We start from the raw sequence: 18,372 nt of genomic DNA on the forward strand, positions 1-18,372 counted from the left end.
AGCTGTTTAATTTCCAAACTTCAGAATTTTAATTTATCTGCTACTGCCTTGACCTGATCATATTTGACTAAGAGGAAACAATGTACGAGAGTGGTTGATAAGTGTTCTTCTTTTGCTAGCTGTCCTATAGGGGTTCCTCGAGGGTCTATTTTAGGACCCATTTTATTTAGTATTTATATTAATGATCTCCCTCAAGTATGTCCAGGTGTTAACGTTTTAATTTATGCAGATGATACTGTGCTTTTTGTTCATGCAAGACAGTTTGCATGTATTTTACTGCACGAAAAAATAACTCTGTGAATCCTGATATCGTACTCAATGGTGAAGCAATCAAATGTGTGACACGTCAAATATTTAGGAAGAATAATTGACCAACGCCTGTCTTTTAAAAACAAGTAAGAAAAGTTATAAATAATGTTCAATTCAATTTAAATAATTTAAAAAACATCAGGCATCAACTGTCTCAATCAGCTGCACTACTTTTTGTACATACTTTGATTCCTCCTCATTTGTCATATTGTATAACAACCTGGTCACAGGCAGGTGCGACCACACTTAAGCCTGTGTACTCTCTTTATAAACAAATTTTGAAAGTGCTAGACAAAAAAACCAAGGGATTACCATTATTGTACTATTTTGAAAAAGTAAAATTTTGATAATTTTGTATTTTACAGTGATGTATGCCTGATGTACAAAATTATCCATAATCTTGCTCCCCCCTCCTCTTAGGGGATGCCTGGCCCATAACGGCAGTGCCGGTAGGACAAGAGCATCTGCTCGGGGTTATGGAATTCTTTACCTACAAACATTCGAAGCATTGACAGATACATAGTTTTTAAAACTAATCTTAAGCACTGGATACTATCAGAACAAATTTGCAACCACTAATGACTGTGTTGTAAGTCTTGTGTTTTTTTATATATTGTTTTTTACTTTTGTGGATATATGTATTGTGATGTTCTATGTGGTGTATATGTAATATTGTATGTTATTGAATTTGTTTACCTGCCCAGGGACAGCAGATGTAAATGGGCTATTAGCTAACTCTGGTGCAATTACTTTTAATTGTGCATTGTTCCTGTAAAAATAAACAATAAAGTAAAGTAAAGGAACTCATAAAGGTTTAAAACAACTTGAGCATCAATAAATGATGATAATTTTCATTTTTGGGTGAAGTATCCCCTTAATGATCTTCACTCGCACCATAAGAAAGACACAACGAGGCTGATTTTAGCACAAAAACAGTACATTTAATTCAAGTGTTCCCCAGCACAAGTGCACAGGAAAGGAGCCCCGTGTCTGTCTGTCTCTCCTTTCACTGCGTACAGAGAGAATTATGGAAGGATGAACTGCTACTAAAACACTCCAAAGACCATCGAAACACAACAGAACTACAGCCACACCGAGAGAGAGAGGGTGAGGATAAATGTGTTACAGCGGATGAAGAAAAAGTATATGAGAGAGACCTGTGAACTGATCAGATGGACGAGGCTGTAGGGCAATAAATATTGAGGCAACAACAATCATATATAAAAAAACAATACAGTCTGATCGTAGCAAGTGTACATGGAGGGAGTCTGTAGAAAGGAATGTTGGGTAATGTAGTTTTGCCATCACTTCCAAGCAGTTACGTAACAGTGTACAGTAATGCTGCCTTCAAGTCCTCGGGGGAAGCTCCTACTTACGAGTTTGAAAGTCGATGCAAAGTGGTCGGAAATCAAATGTATTTCATATTTCCTGACAAATAAGCTTTTTAGCAGAAAATGAAGAGATGTGCATTGGGTGCTGTTTTTGACACTACTGCAGGGAATTATGGGAAATGTAGTTTTGTTCCCTCTGGCTATTTTCGTATTTTCTGATACGCTACTTCTCACACCATATGCATACAACCTAAATTATGTGGCAATTGCAATGAAAACCAAATTATGACTGATTGGGTCGATTAACTGACACGAAACCCAAAAAATTCAAGAACATCCAGAGTTTCTCAACGGTAAGCGCTCGACTCGTAAATACGATCGTTCCGACGTGACCTGAAGGCAGCATGTGAATACAGTATGAATGAATGTTTCTTACTGAGAGGCACATACTACAGTAATGTCTAGGCTAAAACACATGAATCTATACATTTTTATTCATCTTTTTTACTTTTACATTTTCATCAAGTACAAAGTTAAAATGCCTTTTGTTAATATATTCATAAAAGAGTAAAATAATAGTGCTTTTTCAAGACTACACAACATAAAAACAGTCATTGTCAAGACCAAGTCACTTCTCAACGATATATTTTCACGTCATTCTTTTCTAGCTCATCATTTAAGAATAAATTGTATAGCACCTTTGTGAAACAACTCTCTCTGATTCGAGATATTATTCCTAAAATAACCTCAGGCAAGACCCCGCCTCCTTTAAAGCCGACAACAGGTTATTGGTTGGCCATCGAGCACATCACCTGTCCATCATCTTCCCCAACAGGGTTCATAAATAGAAAAGAATTCTCTGGTCTTTGCAATAATTAGCCACGCCCATCACTAGCTCACAGCCCCTCCTTTGACCCCACCCCCTTTATTATAACAGCCATGCATATAATCGTACACTAGCCAATAATCACGGCAGAATTACTCTAAATGAATTGAAAAACACCCAGCACACAAAATGTAATACATTTCTAAAAAAGAGGCAAACTTATCTATGTACAATTCATTGACCACTTAAGTCTCGACTAATAACAATCAAACCTCACGTTGCGTTACGAGATTCACCAGCCTTCACCAAACAAACACAAACAGACTTTAAGGCTACGAGCGGTTCGACCCAGCACAGTGCCACAAAGATCCTGCTAAAGGAGTCAGATTCTACCAAGCCAACCTTGAAAGGAGAACATCCTGCATTTCAGATGTTACTTTTCAGAATCTTGACCCAAAAGCATAACAGTCTGCCTCTGGAGTGTGAATTACTGCTGAAAAGTGAATTACTATTATCAAACAACAACTAAACAGCAGGATGTTCTCCTTTAAGTCTGGCTTCTGAGCATGAGCTAAAGCAGAAGTTTCCTATAACCTGTGGGCCGTAAGCATATCTCAACATCAACTGTGATATAATAATTCAGATCTGAAGCTAAACTGTAAATAAAACCATCTTTCAGGTAATGAGTTGGCTTTCAACACGTCAGCCAAAAGTTTCAAAGCAACCCTCAAATAAGAAGTAGTCCAATGTGCTAGTTTGGTTAGAGGGAAACCAAAAAAGTTTGCTTTCCCAGTTGAAATGTGGTCTGTATAAACTTTTCCCTCCAGCGAGGGCCAATTGAATTAGTAAATTCATACAAAAATCCTCGATTTTTGAAGCACATCTCTGTGAGCACCAGAGTCCTGTTTACTTCAGATGTCAAACAGGATTATAAAACAGCACACGTAGTAGAGTTGTACAGTAATCCAGTTTGCACGTATTCCAAGTGTGAACTCTCCACTTGCACCACAAGAGGACTCTGGATTCTGGGAGCACCATGTGACCAGCTTTTATGACATCACACAGATGGGCCACTTTCCCAGAATCCCGACTATCAAAAACCGAAACGGCAGAAACACAATACCAGTCAGCCTTTAGATTAGCACTTTTACTGATCGGTACGCAGTTCAGCACCAGAGAGAAAGGCTACGCTCACATCACATGAGCCTAATTCTGAACCTGAAATATTGTATTATTATGTCAATTATTTTCCTCGAAATCCTACAAATAAATCTGTTTATTTTTCACATTATACTTCGAATCCCAGATTTTCAGTGTGGCCTCAGATTTTAAGACATTTTCTTTAAATAAAGGCATTTGAATATATTTATTTATACATTTTATTTAAATATTACAATCTTCTTTTCAAGACTTCATATAGTAGAATTGAAAAATGATCTGAATTTATGGAAAGGTTAAATCAATGGTGCAATTGCACTAACTTTCAAAAGTTTGTGGTCGGTAAGATTTGAAAACGTTTTAAAAGTCTCTAATGCACACTAATGCTAAATTTAATCAAAAATACAGTAAAACAGCAAGATTTGAGATTTATTACAATTAAAAGTAACTGTTTACTATTTGAATTAAATTTCATTTATTCCTGTGATGCGCAGCTGAATTTTCAGCATCATTACTCCAGTCTTCAGTGTCACACGATCCGTCAGAAATCATTCTAATATGCTGATTTGCTGCTCAAGCAACATTTCTTACTATTTCAGTGTTGAAAACACCATATTTTGTGAAAACTGACATTTTTCAGGATTCTTTAATGTTCAAAAGTACAGCATTTATTTGAAATACTGTATAAATCTTTTGTAACATTGTCTTTAATGTCACATTTAATCAGTTTAATGCATCCTTGCTGAATAAACATATTAATCTTTAAAAAAAAAATCTTATTGACCCCAAACTTTTGACCAGTAGTGGAAGTAAAAAAAATTGCATGAACCCCATTGCATGTTTCTGTGATAAATTTCCATATACGTAAGTGTCTCAGATAGAAGATGAAAACATGATTTTTCATCAAACAACAGATCTGGGACCAAAATCACGCAATTGCAGTGTGAACGTAGCCGAGCTGAACCTGAAGCAGAATGCAAGCCAGGAGAGAGTGAGAACGAAGCACCATGGAGTATCTGCGGCACCATTGAATTTCTGCACCAAGGGTAGAAACACATGCAGGGGCTAAAAATGACACAACAGCCCTGATACCCGACCGAACACACACAAACACAAAATACAGTAAGAGTGGTGGTATCTGGACTGAAACGGCAAGATCTGGCAGAATCGGATGCAAGTCATTCCATTTCTACATGCGGAAGGTCAGTGTGTGTTGTTGGCAGAATACTGCATCAGATACAACGGCATGATGTTATAAAGAAAATAATATTCTCTCACAAAGGAGTAGTTCACCCAGAAATGAAACCTGTCATCAGTTATTCACCTCATTAAAATGACCAAAGACTCGTTGTGTTCGTCAATGTAAATTAAACCACCGCCAACAGAGCCGTTGTGTTTTGTTTAAGTTTGAAAGGCTGATTTGCGGATCTTGCTCTTGAAGGGTTGCCACTTCCACTTATTATAAGCAACGCTTATTAATCCTCTTTGGGCTTGTTTTTACTCATACAGCAGGTGCATGGCATGGTATTTTGGTATGTGGCTTATGTACAAGATAAAGCATTTGTTTTTAAGCTAATTACAGGCTTGTTATTTGCTGTTTTTTCTAGATAGATCTGGCAACACTAATGAGACAAAACATACCTCCTTCACTGTGATTTCTTACATCGCACATACAGAAAAGACTATTCTGATATACGCTTAAATACTTCATGAACAACTAGTTGTTGAATTTGGTTCCATACCAGTGTTTTCCCGCAGAACAGGACTACTTTTACAATGTTTCCGTGGGTTGTTTTTATAGTTTGCGGGACAAAGCGAAAGCTACTACTGTGGAAGGGGTGTGTACAGAACAGGATTAAGCACTAAAAAGTGAACTAAGAATCAAATTTAGCTGCAGTGTGTATGTGGTCGGAATGACGAGAGGGTGAATAAATGAGGACAGACGTTTTATTTTTGGGTGAACTGTCCCGTTAAGGTGTGTATGAGTGTGTAACACAGCTCTCAGCATGCATGTGTGTGTGTGTGTGTGATGGGACACAGCGCTCTCATATGTGCCCTATAGGCTCCAGCAGAAAGGCATCATACAGGACTGTGTGCTGTGTTTGTATTGCTGAGGGAGAGGCAAAGAGACAGAGAGAGAGAGAGAGAGAGATAGAGAGAGAGAAAGAGCACCATAGTGGAGTTAGTTGTGAGTGAATAGTTGCTGAAGTTTAGTAGTACCATAATAAGACTGCAACCTGTAAACAGTGTATTGTTGATTTTTCAAGCACATCTTCTCTCTTACAGGAAATGTGTGTTTATGAAAATTATGTTTGTGTCGATGTTAAAGACACGTATACTAACCAGGCACCACATGACAAAGCGATAAGTGATAAATTGCATTTCTTCCATGTTAATCTGACACTTCGTCCAAACTAGATGTGATTTACCTGATTTCTATTCATGTAATAGTAGAAATAGCATTTTAGCACTGCTTATTCAATCTCATGAAAACATGGCCAATGTCAAATTTCATCCAAAGATAAAAAACTAAGAATTTGTGTTTCTTCTTAGCCCATTTTAGAACCTTAATTTTTTTGCATAATGTTATATATATATATACATATATATGTATATATATATATATATATATATACAATAATGCTATTTTATTGGGTAAATGTACTTAATTGTCAATAGAATAATAGGGGGAAAAAATTACTTTTGATATCAGGGTGAAATATGACTTAGACATACTTTCTGTGAGATTCTTTATATATTAAACATCAAATATGACTTGATTCTTTAAAGCTTCCATATCATACCTGGTTAGTTCACGGCGTTACGTAAGTTTTAGGGTTAGGGGGTGGGATTCGCCTGCTTCGAGAGAGCATCTGCTTCTGTTTCACACCTGTCATCCAGCGCTTTGTGCTCTATATTTTCACACTCGGACAAACATACACTTGCTAACACACACATTTTGTCTCTGTCAGTTGTGTGAGAGAGAAAGAATTGTCACAGTTGGAACATGACAAAAAAACTAAAAAAAACTAAAATGACAGACAATAAAATACAAGAAAATCTAAAATCTGTTTTCAATTATGTTTTCAAATAAATATCTGAAATGTGGCTGTCTAGTGAGTTGAATAGTAATATTAGGATAGCACCAGCCATTCAGAAGCCACAAGCAAAAATGAGGATCACAAGAAGGTGGAGCTTATTGGATATGCAGGACAGGAAGAGGAGGGATGTCAAGACGCCATCATGATGTGTGGTGGGCGGAGCTTCAGTGACAGGCAAAATATTCCTTGAGCGGAGCGAAGAGGTGGCGAATCACAGGCACGCTCCACGACCTTCCCAGAAGCCTTTGCCTGGCGAGACGACTCATGTTGGACACATCAGTGTAATGGACGGGGAAGCCGAAAATTCTGGAGCACACACAGCAGAGGATTTTACACACAAGTACATAAAGGTGAACCTGTATTTTTCACTTTTTTCATATAGTATGATTTACCATTTTTATTGTTAATAATTTTATTAATTTAATAATTATTTAATAATTAAATAGTTTAAAGATATTTAAGAATTCAAATGGTTTTTATGGTAATGAGAATTCGGGAGAAATATGAATAAGTTTCATGAAAATAATTTGTCATGCGGTAAAAATCTCCAAACAGCAATATGCTCTATTTTCTGCAAAAATGTTCTGTTTTCCCTTTAGATTTTGGCATGAAATAATACTAGAAGGCCCTCACCTCTCCATCTCCGTGCACCACAGGATATCCTCTTTATTGTTCATGAAGACGGGGTAGTGCTGGTCTTTGCCCTGTTTTATTGAGTTTGAGCGAGTTGTGATAGTTCGCACTTTTCCGAACTGAAAAAAACAGAAATATAAATTCAGCTCTGCCTCAACGAGCCTCAAAACTCTAGACTCCATGTGAAATGAAATCTGGATATCGTTAACAACAACTTACAAACAAAACATCAGGAATAATGACAACCTGTTCAAACAATCTTTTTTGTTTTGTACAACAAAACCTTCAAAATGAAGCCACACACCTTAGCTGTGCGTCCATGTTCCAGACAGTCTTGCAGGTCGAGTCTATCATTCATCATGGCACTCAGAGGACTGAGAGAGAGATAGAGAGAGTTTGTGCCCTTGTTTTTCTGATGTTTCACATGTAACTCAAACAACAACATCTAATCTCACTCATACAGCAGATTTTCAAGTAGCCGTACCGGTTCATTCCAGGTAAGTTTCCCCAGAAGTATCGAGCTCTGTGAGCAGCCGACACCTCCTTAGCATCGATCATAACTGGATTACACTGAACACAGACAGAACCGTTATATTCAACATTATATTGCAGAAGAAAGTCAATGTTTTTGAAAAAAGTCTCTTATGCTCTTTAAGGCTGCATTTACTTAATCAAAAAGTCTGTATCAATTCATATCAAAGCGCGAAATAAACTGCGCATGCAATGTCGTGGTCAGGCATGAAGTTACCAAAAAGGCGATTAAAGCTACATGCCTTAAAACTGTGCATGCATATAATATGTCTCTGAAATGGTTTTCAAATCTGTCCTGGAGCATCCCAGCTCTGTCTCCCTCATCTAACATACTCGATTCAACTCGTCAGCTCAATAGAAGAGACTGAAAAGGGTCAGAAAATGTGATGAGAGTTGAGAGAAAATACAATGGGTGTCAGATCCACGTCACGTTCAGCAGCTACATCTCTTAAAGAAATAGCAGTCAAAAACAACCTAATAACCCGCTGCTGTGATGTCGGGTCATCAAGAATAACTTTATATAGCTGTAAGTATTTATCTGTATTTAGTTTAGAATTTAGTGTTTGATAACTTTATTCAATTTCTGTATATTTCTGCTGAAAGGCACAGGTAGCCTAGCTAAATATAACATTTATTTTAATGGGTTTATGTGAAGATTGTTTTAAGTTCACTTAAACTAGATGTTTAAAAGTCTAATAAATGTTAAGATTGATATTTCTTAATTATAATGTAATGTTTAATGGCTATAGTCAATGGTTAAATAATAGGGAAATTTTTTATAGGGAAATCAGTATTACTTGGTATCAGTGATACTGGCCTTCAGTCATAGAATAAGATGCCATTAAACAAATATTTAAAAATATGTTGTTTGTACATTAATTTGAAGATTGAATGTGAAATTATTGCAATATAAAAGTATATTTAAAAACTTTAATGTTAGGTGGGATTCATCACGATTAATTTCAAAGAAATGTGCGATTAATTCGATTTCATAAACGGGATTTATCTTAAGCCAGGACTAGGCCTTAGTTAAATTAAGATATTTAAGCAACTTTTACAAAAATGTCTTGGAAGAAAACATTAAGGTGTGCATCTTGACACAGAACAATGACACTGACCTATTTTAAGATATGTCAGAGCAAAATGTTTTCAGTTGAGACAGCTCAAACATGCATTTTAGTCTGGGACAAGCTTAAGCCTTGTCTGTGAAACCGGGGGTAAATATAATAATAAAAAAAATAATAAAAAAAAGTTTTTTACTGACAAAATAAATATTATATTTTCATTCAGTATAATAAAATATTTATTGTATTTTAAATAAATATAATAAAAATATATAAAAAAAAAATCAGTGAATTGATGAAAACAACTAATTTAAAAACACTTAATAAAAAATAAAAATCAATATCAGTTAACCTCAAAGCCACTGCATTAGATACAATTCTAACCTAAGTGAAGCTCATAAAGCCACAGAAAGCAAAACATTTCACAAAAAAATCTAGTTTTAAATGATAAAAAAATTGATGTAGTGTTGAAAATGAAAAAAAAAATGACTTGTGGAATTTAGATATTTTTCAGTGTCCAAATACGGTTTGTGCACAATGTATGTTATATGTACAACCACAAGAGGGCAGTGCTGATAACAGCACACTTGATTCACCTTCTGTGCATGTGAGTGTGTGTTTGTCTTGAGTGTGCACACACCTCCAGAAAGCGTGAGATGTCTCTCTTGTCACTGATTCCCATGGCGACGACATTTTCAAACAGCCAGAAGAACGGTCGCTCGTCTCCTTCCTTGGGTCGCGCTTCGTGAAGCAGGCGGTAGAACTCAAAGAACAGACGGCCGGTGCCCTCTACACACAAGAAAAAACACTTATTACAACAAATGCATCAGTATGCACACATACTTTGTGGTTTTGCTCCTGGAGAGCGAGTGTCGTACCATACAGGCCTTTCCTGGCAGGGTTGACGATGGACAGATCGTTACAGGGGCTTCCACCGATCACGAGATCAAACGGCCCCCACTCATGAATCTGCAGGGAAACATGTGACGCAAACAGAGATAGACATCAGAAAATGTGTCAAATATAAAAGACAGCGAGGGACAGAGAGAAAGACACATGCTCACATGCTTGCGTGTGATGTTCCTGACGTCTCCCACATACATGATCTTTCCCCTGTGTCGCACTATCCCCACCGTGATGGAGTTCTCACACACCTCTGACGCCACATACCGCTCCACCTGAATGCCCAGATCCTTCAGCACCAGGAGCCCTGACAGCAAAACACACACACACACAAACACAGGCTTATTCACACTACCACATGAGTTTGATCAAAGGGACATGTCACTAACAATAAAAGAAATTATGTGCAATGCTGTTCATCTTAAAATTAAATTTATTTTGGTAACACTTTACTTAAGTCTTTATATATAATGCGTTATGAAAGTATTTTTAGTGCATTAATTATGCCTAGTAATTCCTTATAATGCATTGGACAAGCTCATGAATTATAACACTTATCAACTCACTGTTATAATTACTTACGATAAGATATAATGTATTACAAGGCACATCATGAATAATTATAATGTCCCTTTAATAACCCTTTATTAATGCATTATACATAAAGGCAGAAAGCAAAGTGTTACCTTTATTTTTTATTAATAGATTTATATATAATTTCCATTTGGTGTTTTTATTTGAATACTATTTTCAAATTTAATGTAAATCTCAGTTTTATTTGCACAGATGACTCCATCATCATGCAATTTAAAAAACGAGTATTTATTTATTAATTTAATCATTTACTTATTTATATCAGCTAGTTGTTTCTTTTAGTCTTAGTGTTCATTTACTTGAATATTTAGTATATTTCAATTCAATTACATGTTTTTCATCAATTCACTATCAATTCAATACCACTTTCACTGACACAGATTACTCCATAATCATGTAAATCTTTATTTATGTATTTACTTACTTATTTGTCAGTTAGTTTTAGTTTTCATTTAATATTTTTACTTCAATTTACTAACATGTAAAAAAAACATACCGTCATATTGTTTTCATTAAATCACTTTAAATTTCAGTTGTATTCACACAAACAGCTGTATGTATGCATTTGTTTATTTATGTATGTCAGTTCTTGTATTTTTAGATTCTATTTACTATGATATCTATTTCCTACTAACAATTTTCTGTATTTTAACAATAATCAATTCACTTCTCAAATTTCAGTTTTACTCACACAGACAACACCATGATCATGCGACTACAATGTGATTATTTCTTTACTTAATTATTCATTTCACCAAGTTGTCAAGGAAACATTTCTCATTTTTGTTTAGTTTAACTTGAAGTACTAAAATAACTGAAATGAATAAATAACAAAAAACAGTAGACAAAAAACAAAAACAGAACAAAGTGACTAAAATTTAAAATTAAAGAGAAAACAGCAAATATATAAACAAATTGTAATTCAAAATAATGACAAAGCTATAAGATTATCTCAGTGATACTAAAGCAGCACAGGTGTGATCTCACCTGTAGCGATGCCATCAAATAAAGAAAGCACTCTGATTGGCTGCCTCTTCTCTGCTGACATTGGTGAATACAACTTTGTCGGTTCCTGAGAGGAAGAGAATGGACAGACTTTTCTTTTTACAGAGGTCATGAAATACATTTTTTTAATTATTTTATAATGTTTCCCGAGGGACTTATAAGTGCATTATCGCCAACCTATCTCTCAAATGGACCATTGAGACTCCTAATTGAGATTTTAGATAGAGTGTCAATTGTCCATTTGAGAAATAGGTGCTGGTAATGCACTTATAAGTCTCCGATCCGCCGTAAAGCAAGAAGACGCGTCATGCGCCGGCTGTTGTGAACGCACCCAGGACAGTTGAACCATGCAGCTGATCAAAGGTAAAAAAACTATATAAATACTGTTCAGTTTCTTGCACAGACCGATTGTTTCGTGTCTTTAGACCTCAATGTATCGTCACGAGCCGCAGGGTTTAATTTGGTTTTGTCTGTGTATGTTTTTTTTTCTCTCAAAGCCGTGGGTCCCATTGACTGCCATTATCTGACTGACAGACTGCAACGGTTTGAGTTAAAAATCTTTGTTTGTGTCCTACTGAAGAAACAAAGTAGACAAAGTCACCTATATCTTGGATGCCCTGGGGGTGAGCTGATAAACATAAAATAATTTTTGGGTGAACTATCCCTTTAAGCAAAACACCAGGCAGAAAATGTATAATTTTAACAAAGAAGCTCTGGTTTGGGGATTTGAGCTCTAGATACATATCTGGCAACTGCACACATGAAAGCCTGTGTAGTAGAGGCGTGTACAGCAGTCCGCAATCATATTTTGTCTTCTTTTTTGACGAAAATAAAAACAGGTTTTGGTAACGTTTTTAATTTTTAAAATACATTTTAGTCTCATCTTTTTCGCCAACGACATTGCACGTTGATATAATCACAGTTATCATTTATTATCCTTTTTGTTGCCTCGTCATCATCTCATTTTAGTCATGGGAAAAAAGCTTGTCAATGTTTTTCGTCATAGTTTTTGTTAACGAAATTAACGCTAGTGAAAAGTGTTGATTATAGCATTATTGACCAGTGATCTCAGAAGGGTAGAAAAGAATAATTCATATTTTAAACTGGGTAGTTTTGAAATGTGTAAACATAAAGAACATTTTGATTCTCCATTTCCTTTCATTTGTGCTATTAGTAAGTCTTGATGATGACTGTAGTAGAAAAATCTTGTCGAATTTGTGTCAAAAGTGCTAAGACACACACTAGATCGACTCACAAAGTCCTGGTCGTGGTTGTTGGCGAAGAACAGCTGCAGTCGTGAGGTCCAGTCATCTCTGCGCCTCAGGAGGCCCGAGACGTTCCTGCTGCAGCACATGTAGCAGTTCCAGGGGTCTTCGCGGATAGCGACCTGTGCGGATCCGGACCCCACGAGCAGATCGACACACTCCACACAGAAACACCTACACAAACACAGAGGTAAGGCCTTTTCACACTGAACATGAAAGTCGGTCCCTATAGGGCTGAATAAACCAGGCGCGATCAAAAAGCAAGGATTTTTTTTCCCGTCCTGTGTGTCAATTTTTTTGCCCATCGCTCCATGATGAAATGGCCCGTCCAATCAGATTTGAGCTTAGATCACATGCCCAGAGCAGCTGCTGTTGCACAAAAGGGTGAGAGTGGTGGCGCTGTTTCAAAAACCAGTGTACATAAACACTGAAGAAGAGTATTGCGAAAGACAGAAAAGAGTGGATGCTGACTTTGTTATCATTGGTATCTAAAAACAGATTTATTCTCACATGTTCTTTAAGCAGAATATAATTATTAATTTTCTACTGAATTATGTGATCTGAAAAGCACTGTCCGTTTTCTTCCATGTGCGCAAGTGTTTTTAATCACTCTAGTCAATCATATCTCTGCATATAAAAAAAATTGAGAGAAACTTTTTTGTACACCTGAAACGTTAAAGGGGTCATAGGATGCCCATTTTCCACAAGTTGATATGATTCTTTATGGTCTTAATGAAAAGTCTATAACATACTTTAAGATTTCTCAATGGTAGTGTAAAAAACACATCCTTTACCCTGTCAAAATCAGCAAAATCAGTGCGCTCTGCTGACTCTGTCCCTCTCTTCCGTGGAGTGACGAGCAGACCATAGATATGTGAAGATCCCCTATTCGACCGCTCCAGATACATTGACGCAGCACCCATCTCGCATTCACCATAATAATCAATGAATATTCAAAGATATATAGGAGTATAGCTGTTGTAGATGCACACAGTCAGTGAGCTCAAAGATTCGCAGATCGTTCCAAAAATGGCAGATGGCTTACGTATCGTGGCCCATAGAAACAGTCTATAATGAGGCATCTACGTAAATATATCTATGGAGCATACTAAACTTCAGCCGTGAAACTGGCTAACTAGCACGTTATTAGGAAAGGCGATTTGCAAAGATTCATAAAAACCCTTATATTCGCTTCTTCTGTAGATAAAGCTGAATCAAGAATGATTCGGGCGAACATACACGCATTTATGTAGATCGGGATTGGCGCATTCACTTCAAAGCGAAAGTAACGTTATCCTCTGCTCTGCATCTTCAGCCGCTCAGATGTCGGGAGTAAATGACGACTGCTATAGTCTTTACTACATCCAATAACTAAACACTTCAATCACTTAATCAGAGACATGTTGTCTTCCCCTGCACCGCAGACAGACAGCTCTCAGCTCACTCAGGGCAGGTCTAAGGTAAGAGGGTCTCGTCAATCAACTCTCGTGGGAGCGGTCTGTACAGAACTACGTAATTCTGACAGGGCTCTCAGAACAGCCTGATTTGAGAAAAGGGATTTTAAAATAGGAATTAAAAAAAAAAACACTAGGTGGATTTTTATCATAGGATGGATGTGTACACACACTTCCAACACACATTTACACTCACCTAAAGGATTATTAGGAACACCATACTAATACTGTGTTTGACCCCCTTTGCCTTCAGAACTGCCTTAATTCTACGTGGCATTGATTCAACAAGGTGCTGAAAGCATTCTTTAGAAATGTTGGCCCATATTGATAGGATAGAATCTTGCAGTTGATGGAGATTTGTGGGATGCACATCCAGGGCACGAAGCTCCCGTTCCACCACATCCCAAAGATGCTCTATTGGGTTGAGATCTGGTGACTGTGGGGGCCATTTTAGTACAGTGAACTCATTGTCATGTTCAAGAAACCAATTTGAAATGATTCGAGCTTTGTGACATGGTGCATTATCCTGCTGGAAGTAGCATCAGAGGATGGGTACATGGTGGTCATAAAGGGATGGACATGGTCAGAAACAATGCTCAGGTAGGCCATGCCATTTAAACGATGCCCAATTGGCACTAAGGGGCCTAAAGTGTGCCAAGAAAACATCCCCCACACCATTACACCACCACCACCAGCCTGCACAGTGGTAACAAGGCATGATGGATCCATGTTCTCATTCTGTTTACGCCAAATTCTGACTCTACCATCTGAATGTCTCAACAGAAATCGAGACTCATCAGACCAGGCAACATTTTTCCAGTCTTCAACCGTCCAATTTTGGTGAGCTCATGCAAATTGTAGCCTCTTTTTCCTATTTGTAGTGGAGATGAGTGGTACCCGGTGGGGTCTTCTGCTGTTGTAGCCCATCCGCCTCAAGGTTGTGCGTGTTGTGGCTTCACAAATGCTTTGCTGCATACCTCGGTTGTAACGAGTGGTTATTTCAGTCAAAGTTGCTCTTCTATCAGCTTGAATCAGTCGGCCCATTCTCCTCTGACCTCTAGCATCAACAAGGCATTTTCGCCCACAGGACTGCCGCATACTGGATGTTTTTCCCTTTTCACACCATTCTTTGTAAACCCTAGAAATGGTTGTGCGTGAAAATCCCAGTAACTGAGCAGATTGTGAAATACTCAGACCGGCCCGTCTGGCACCAACAACCATGCCACGCTCAAAATTGCTTAAATCACCTTTCTTTCCCATTCTGACATTCAGTTTGGAGTTCAGGAGATTGTCTTGACCAGGACCACACCCCTAAATGCATTGAAGCAACTGCCATGTGATTCATTGATTAGATAATTGCATTAATGAGAAATTGAACAGGTGTTCCTAATAATCCTTTAGGTGAGTGTATGTTCAAACAACTTATAAAGTGACTTTTGCACCCGATGACCCCTTTAAAGCAAATAGACATGATTATGACGATATATGTTCTGTATGTGTTTCTATGCAGCTCATGGTATTTTTATAACAATAAAGGTGGCAAATGATAAGCAGGTGTAGTGATTAATCCATTATTTAACATACAAAGAGAGCATGTCAGCCTATTATATAATTAAAATAAACTTTAGATCACAAACGGAAGTTATTACAAGCACTCCATGATGGTGCATTTTAAGCAAAAACATGACTGTGCACAAATATTCAAGTTGAACTTGATGCTAATATTTTAAGATGCATTCTTGTAATCATTATAGATATTTTTTTTTATTGCTTTTACCCCATATTCGTACAATATACAAATATACACATCCAATTTTACATAATACAACGAGTGACAGAGACATTATCGATAGTTTGTTTTTGGTGTAGAACCAAACTTCATATTAATTTATTGCTGTATACTAAGAAGCAGACAATGTTAAATCCATATAACGTTATGTGATATCTGAGGAAAAATGCATTGTTGGTTGGCGTGAATTAGCAGAAGGCGATCAATCGTTTTGTGCTCGGTGTGAAAGTTCATCACTTTGGCGATTCGTTCCTCGTTTTTTCGCATTGTGCTTGGTGTGAAACGGTCTTTACACCTCACAGATCTCTCTCAGATAGCGAACAAACCCACACACACTCACCTGCAGCAGTTGTTGTTCCCACACATGAGCACTTCTCGTCCTCCGCAGCAGATGGTGCAGTATGACTGATAACCGTCATCATCATACTGATACGCGCACTCCAGGAAAGAGTTCTGTAGGGGAGGAGAACACTGCCTCAGCACCAATCAAAAGTCAGAACAGGCTTGATTGACAGGTGTGCATGTGTACCTTGCAGCTCGAGCACATGGCTCCGACAAACAGAGGATGTTCTAGTGATACGTTCAGACTTCCACAGGAAATACAAATATCTGCACACAAAAGAACTCCATGGTGATGTTTGGAATAGCATGTGACTGTACTATATTATTTATGCAGTATGCATACTGTTACAGGTCCCGCGCAATCGGGAAGACTGTAAGCAGTAATCAGCTTAGTAGTAAATGAGAGAGACAAGAGTTAGTGGTTGCTTTCACGGTCCTCTTTGTTGTCTTTTAATACACATACACATTTGTATTTCAGAGTCAGTAAGACACTTTGAATCCCAAAGTAATTCGTAAACATGTTGGAAAAAATAATACACACTGTATAGATACTTAAATCAAATCACAATAAATAAATGAATAAACCATATGTACAGAAATGCTCTAATTCATATACAAAACTAGCTGAATTAGTGTCTCAGGTAAACAACTCGGGTAAGTAGTTGTACCCAAATTACTCAGGCAGTGTTTACCCTAGGTTTATGGCTTTTGGGGGGGGGGGGGGGGGGGGGGGGGGGGGGGGGGCTCCGTTTTTTTCCGGCATAAAAACATTCATTTAATTTAACATTCATTTTTTTTTGGAAAATAAAGGGGATTTAATATTACAATTAAAACATTGAAGACATATTTTATGATTATTCCTTAAAAATAAGGTTTTAATCATTTTAGTAGGCTATTACGTAGGCCTACATTCTACTGAACAATGGGAATAAATTTCTGCCGCAATGTCTACAATTGAAACCCAAACTTTTATATTGACGGGTTGCCGTGAATACCTTTATATTTCTATGTGTATATGATATGAGGATAGTTTTACTCAAATGAAACGGTCAAATTAGAGACAGAAATGCCGTCATGTAAATAAGACAAATAACGTAAGTTTGTTTAAGTTTGTTTAATAAAAGAACAAGGTATAGACCTGTTCTACTGGAAAGGTAACTTTAAATGACTTCTGTTGGGATCTGGAGCTATAGAGAAAATTAAATAAAATAAAATTAACTTGAACTTAAAGGGGGGGCGGGGGGGTGCCGTTGGGAGGGCGGACTGCCCTCCTAAGATAATGACAGGGGAAACACTGACTCAGGTGAATACATGGAAAACTTCTGCATCTTAAAATTATTAATAAAATAAATAATTAGTTGAAACAAGTTATTTGATGCTCACATCAGATAGAGGGATGAACTCTAAAAGTGCTGAACTTCTTAGCTGGTAAAACATCTATGTGTTGAATCACCCAATAATAAAATGTTACATTCTGTAGTTTTGTCTCATATTCATCTTTTAATCATATTTGTAAATGTCTTGACTCCACAGCCAACAGAGCAATTTTTTCTTTACTGTTCCAATACTTTTGGAGGGCACTGTATATATATATTTATATATATATATATATATATATATATATATATATATACTTCAAAGGTCACATTCAATAGAAAACTCACCTTCAATATTGCGACTCTTTTGTCTGACTTCACACACGAGTCTCTCTGAGGAAAACAAAATAAAGCACCAACAATCACTGCTGTTCAAGTAGGAAAGGTGTGAGTGAAATGTGAAGCTGGTTTGCTGTGTGTGTGATACCTCGGGTTCCTTCATCAATAATTTCTTTGATTTTGGGTTTCTCGACACTGTTCTTCCTCGGTTTCTTGGCAGGGGGCGGAGCCGTGAATGCAGCGGCCTCAGGCTCCACCCACATCTCTGGATACACCTCAGTATACGGGTTCCGCTCCGCTAGAGGACACGCAAATACACACACAAATCTCTTTAATATCGCAATTGTTTCTCTTAGACAGCAATGAGATCGAAAGGCTTTTGCTTCTCATGTTTCTGTGGAGAATAAGACCT

The 18,372-nt window shown here is 37.2% G+C and overlaps 1 protein-coding gene across 3 annotated transcripts in view; it reads right to left on the reverse strand.

The window, feature by feature from the left end:
• Positions 1-1,238: 1,238 nt before the first annotated feature.
• Positions 1,239-18,372, reverse strand: part of LOC306844210 (DNA (cytosine-5)-methyltransferase 3A-like) — a 38,903-nt gene continuing 21,769 nt past the window's right edge. For all 3 annotated transcript variants that reach the window (XM_079376177.1, XM_079376178.1, XM_079376179.1), the window contains 13 exons: positions 18,109-18,258; positions 17,970-18,014; positions 16,493-16,572; positions 16,304-16,416; positions 12,711-12,894; positions 11,438-11,522; positions 10,018-10,163; positions 9,832-9,922; positions 9,594-9,742; positions 7,843-7,928; positions 7,663-7,732; positions 7,359-7,477; positions 1,239-7,031 (listed from right to left, as the gene is read on the reverse strand). In XM_079376177.1, coding sequence (XP_079232303.1) covers positions 6,890-7,031; positions 7,359-7,477; positions 7,663-7,732; positions 7,843-7,928; positions 9,594-9,742; positions 9,832-9,922; positions 10,018-10,163; positions 11,438-11,522; positions 12,711-12,894; positions 16,304-16,416; positions 16,493-16,572; positions 17,970-18,014; positions 18,109-18,258 — 1,460 coding nt within the window. In that variant the 3' untranslated portion in view covers positions 1,239-6,889. The remainder of the gene's footprint in view (positions 7,032-7,358; positions 7,478-7,662; positions 7,733-7,842; positions 7,929-9,593; positions 9,743-9,831; positions 9,923-10,017; positions 10,164-11,437; positions 11,523-12,710; positions 12,895-16,303; positions 16,417-16,492; positions 16,573-17,969; positions 18,015-18,108; positions 18,259-18,372) is intronic.

Source organism: Barbus barbus, assembly GCF_936440315.1.
Source record: "Barbus barbus genome assembly, chromosome: 24".
NCBI classification, from domain to species: domain Eukaryota; kingdom Metazoa; phylum Chordata; class Actinopteri; order Cypriniformes; family Cyprinidae; genus Barbus; species Barbus barbus.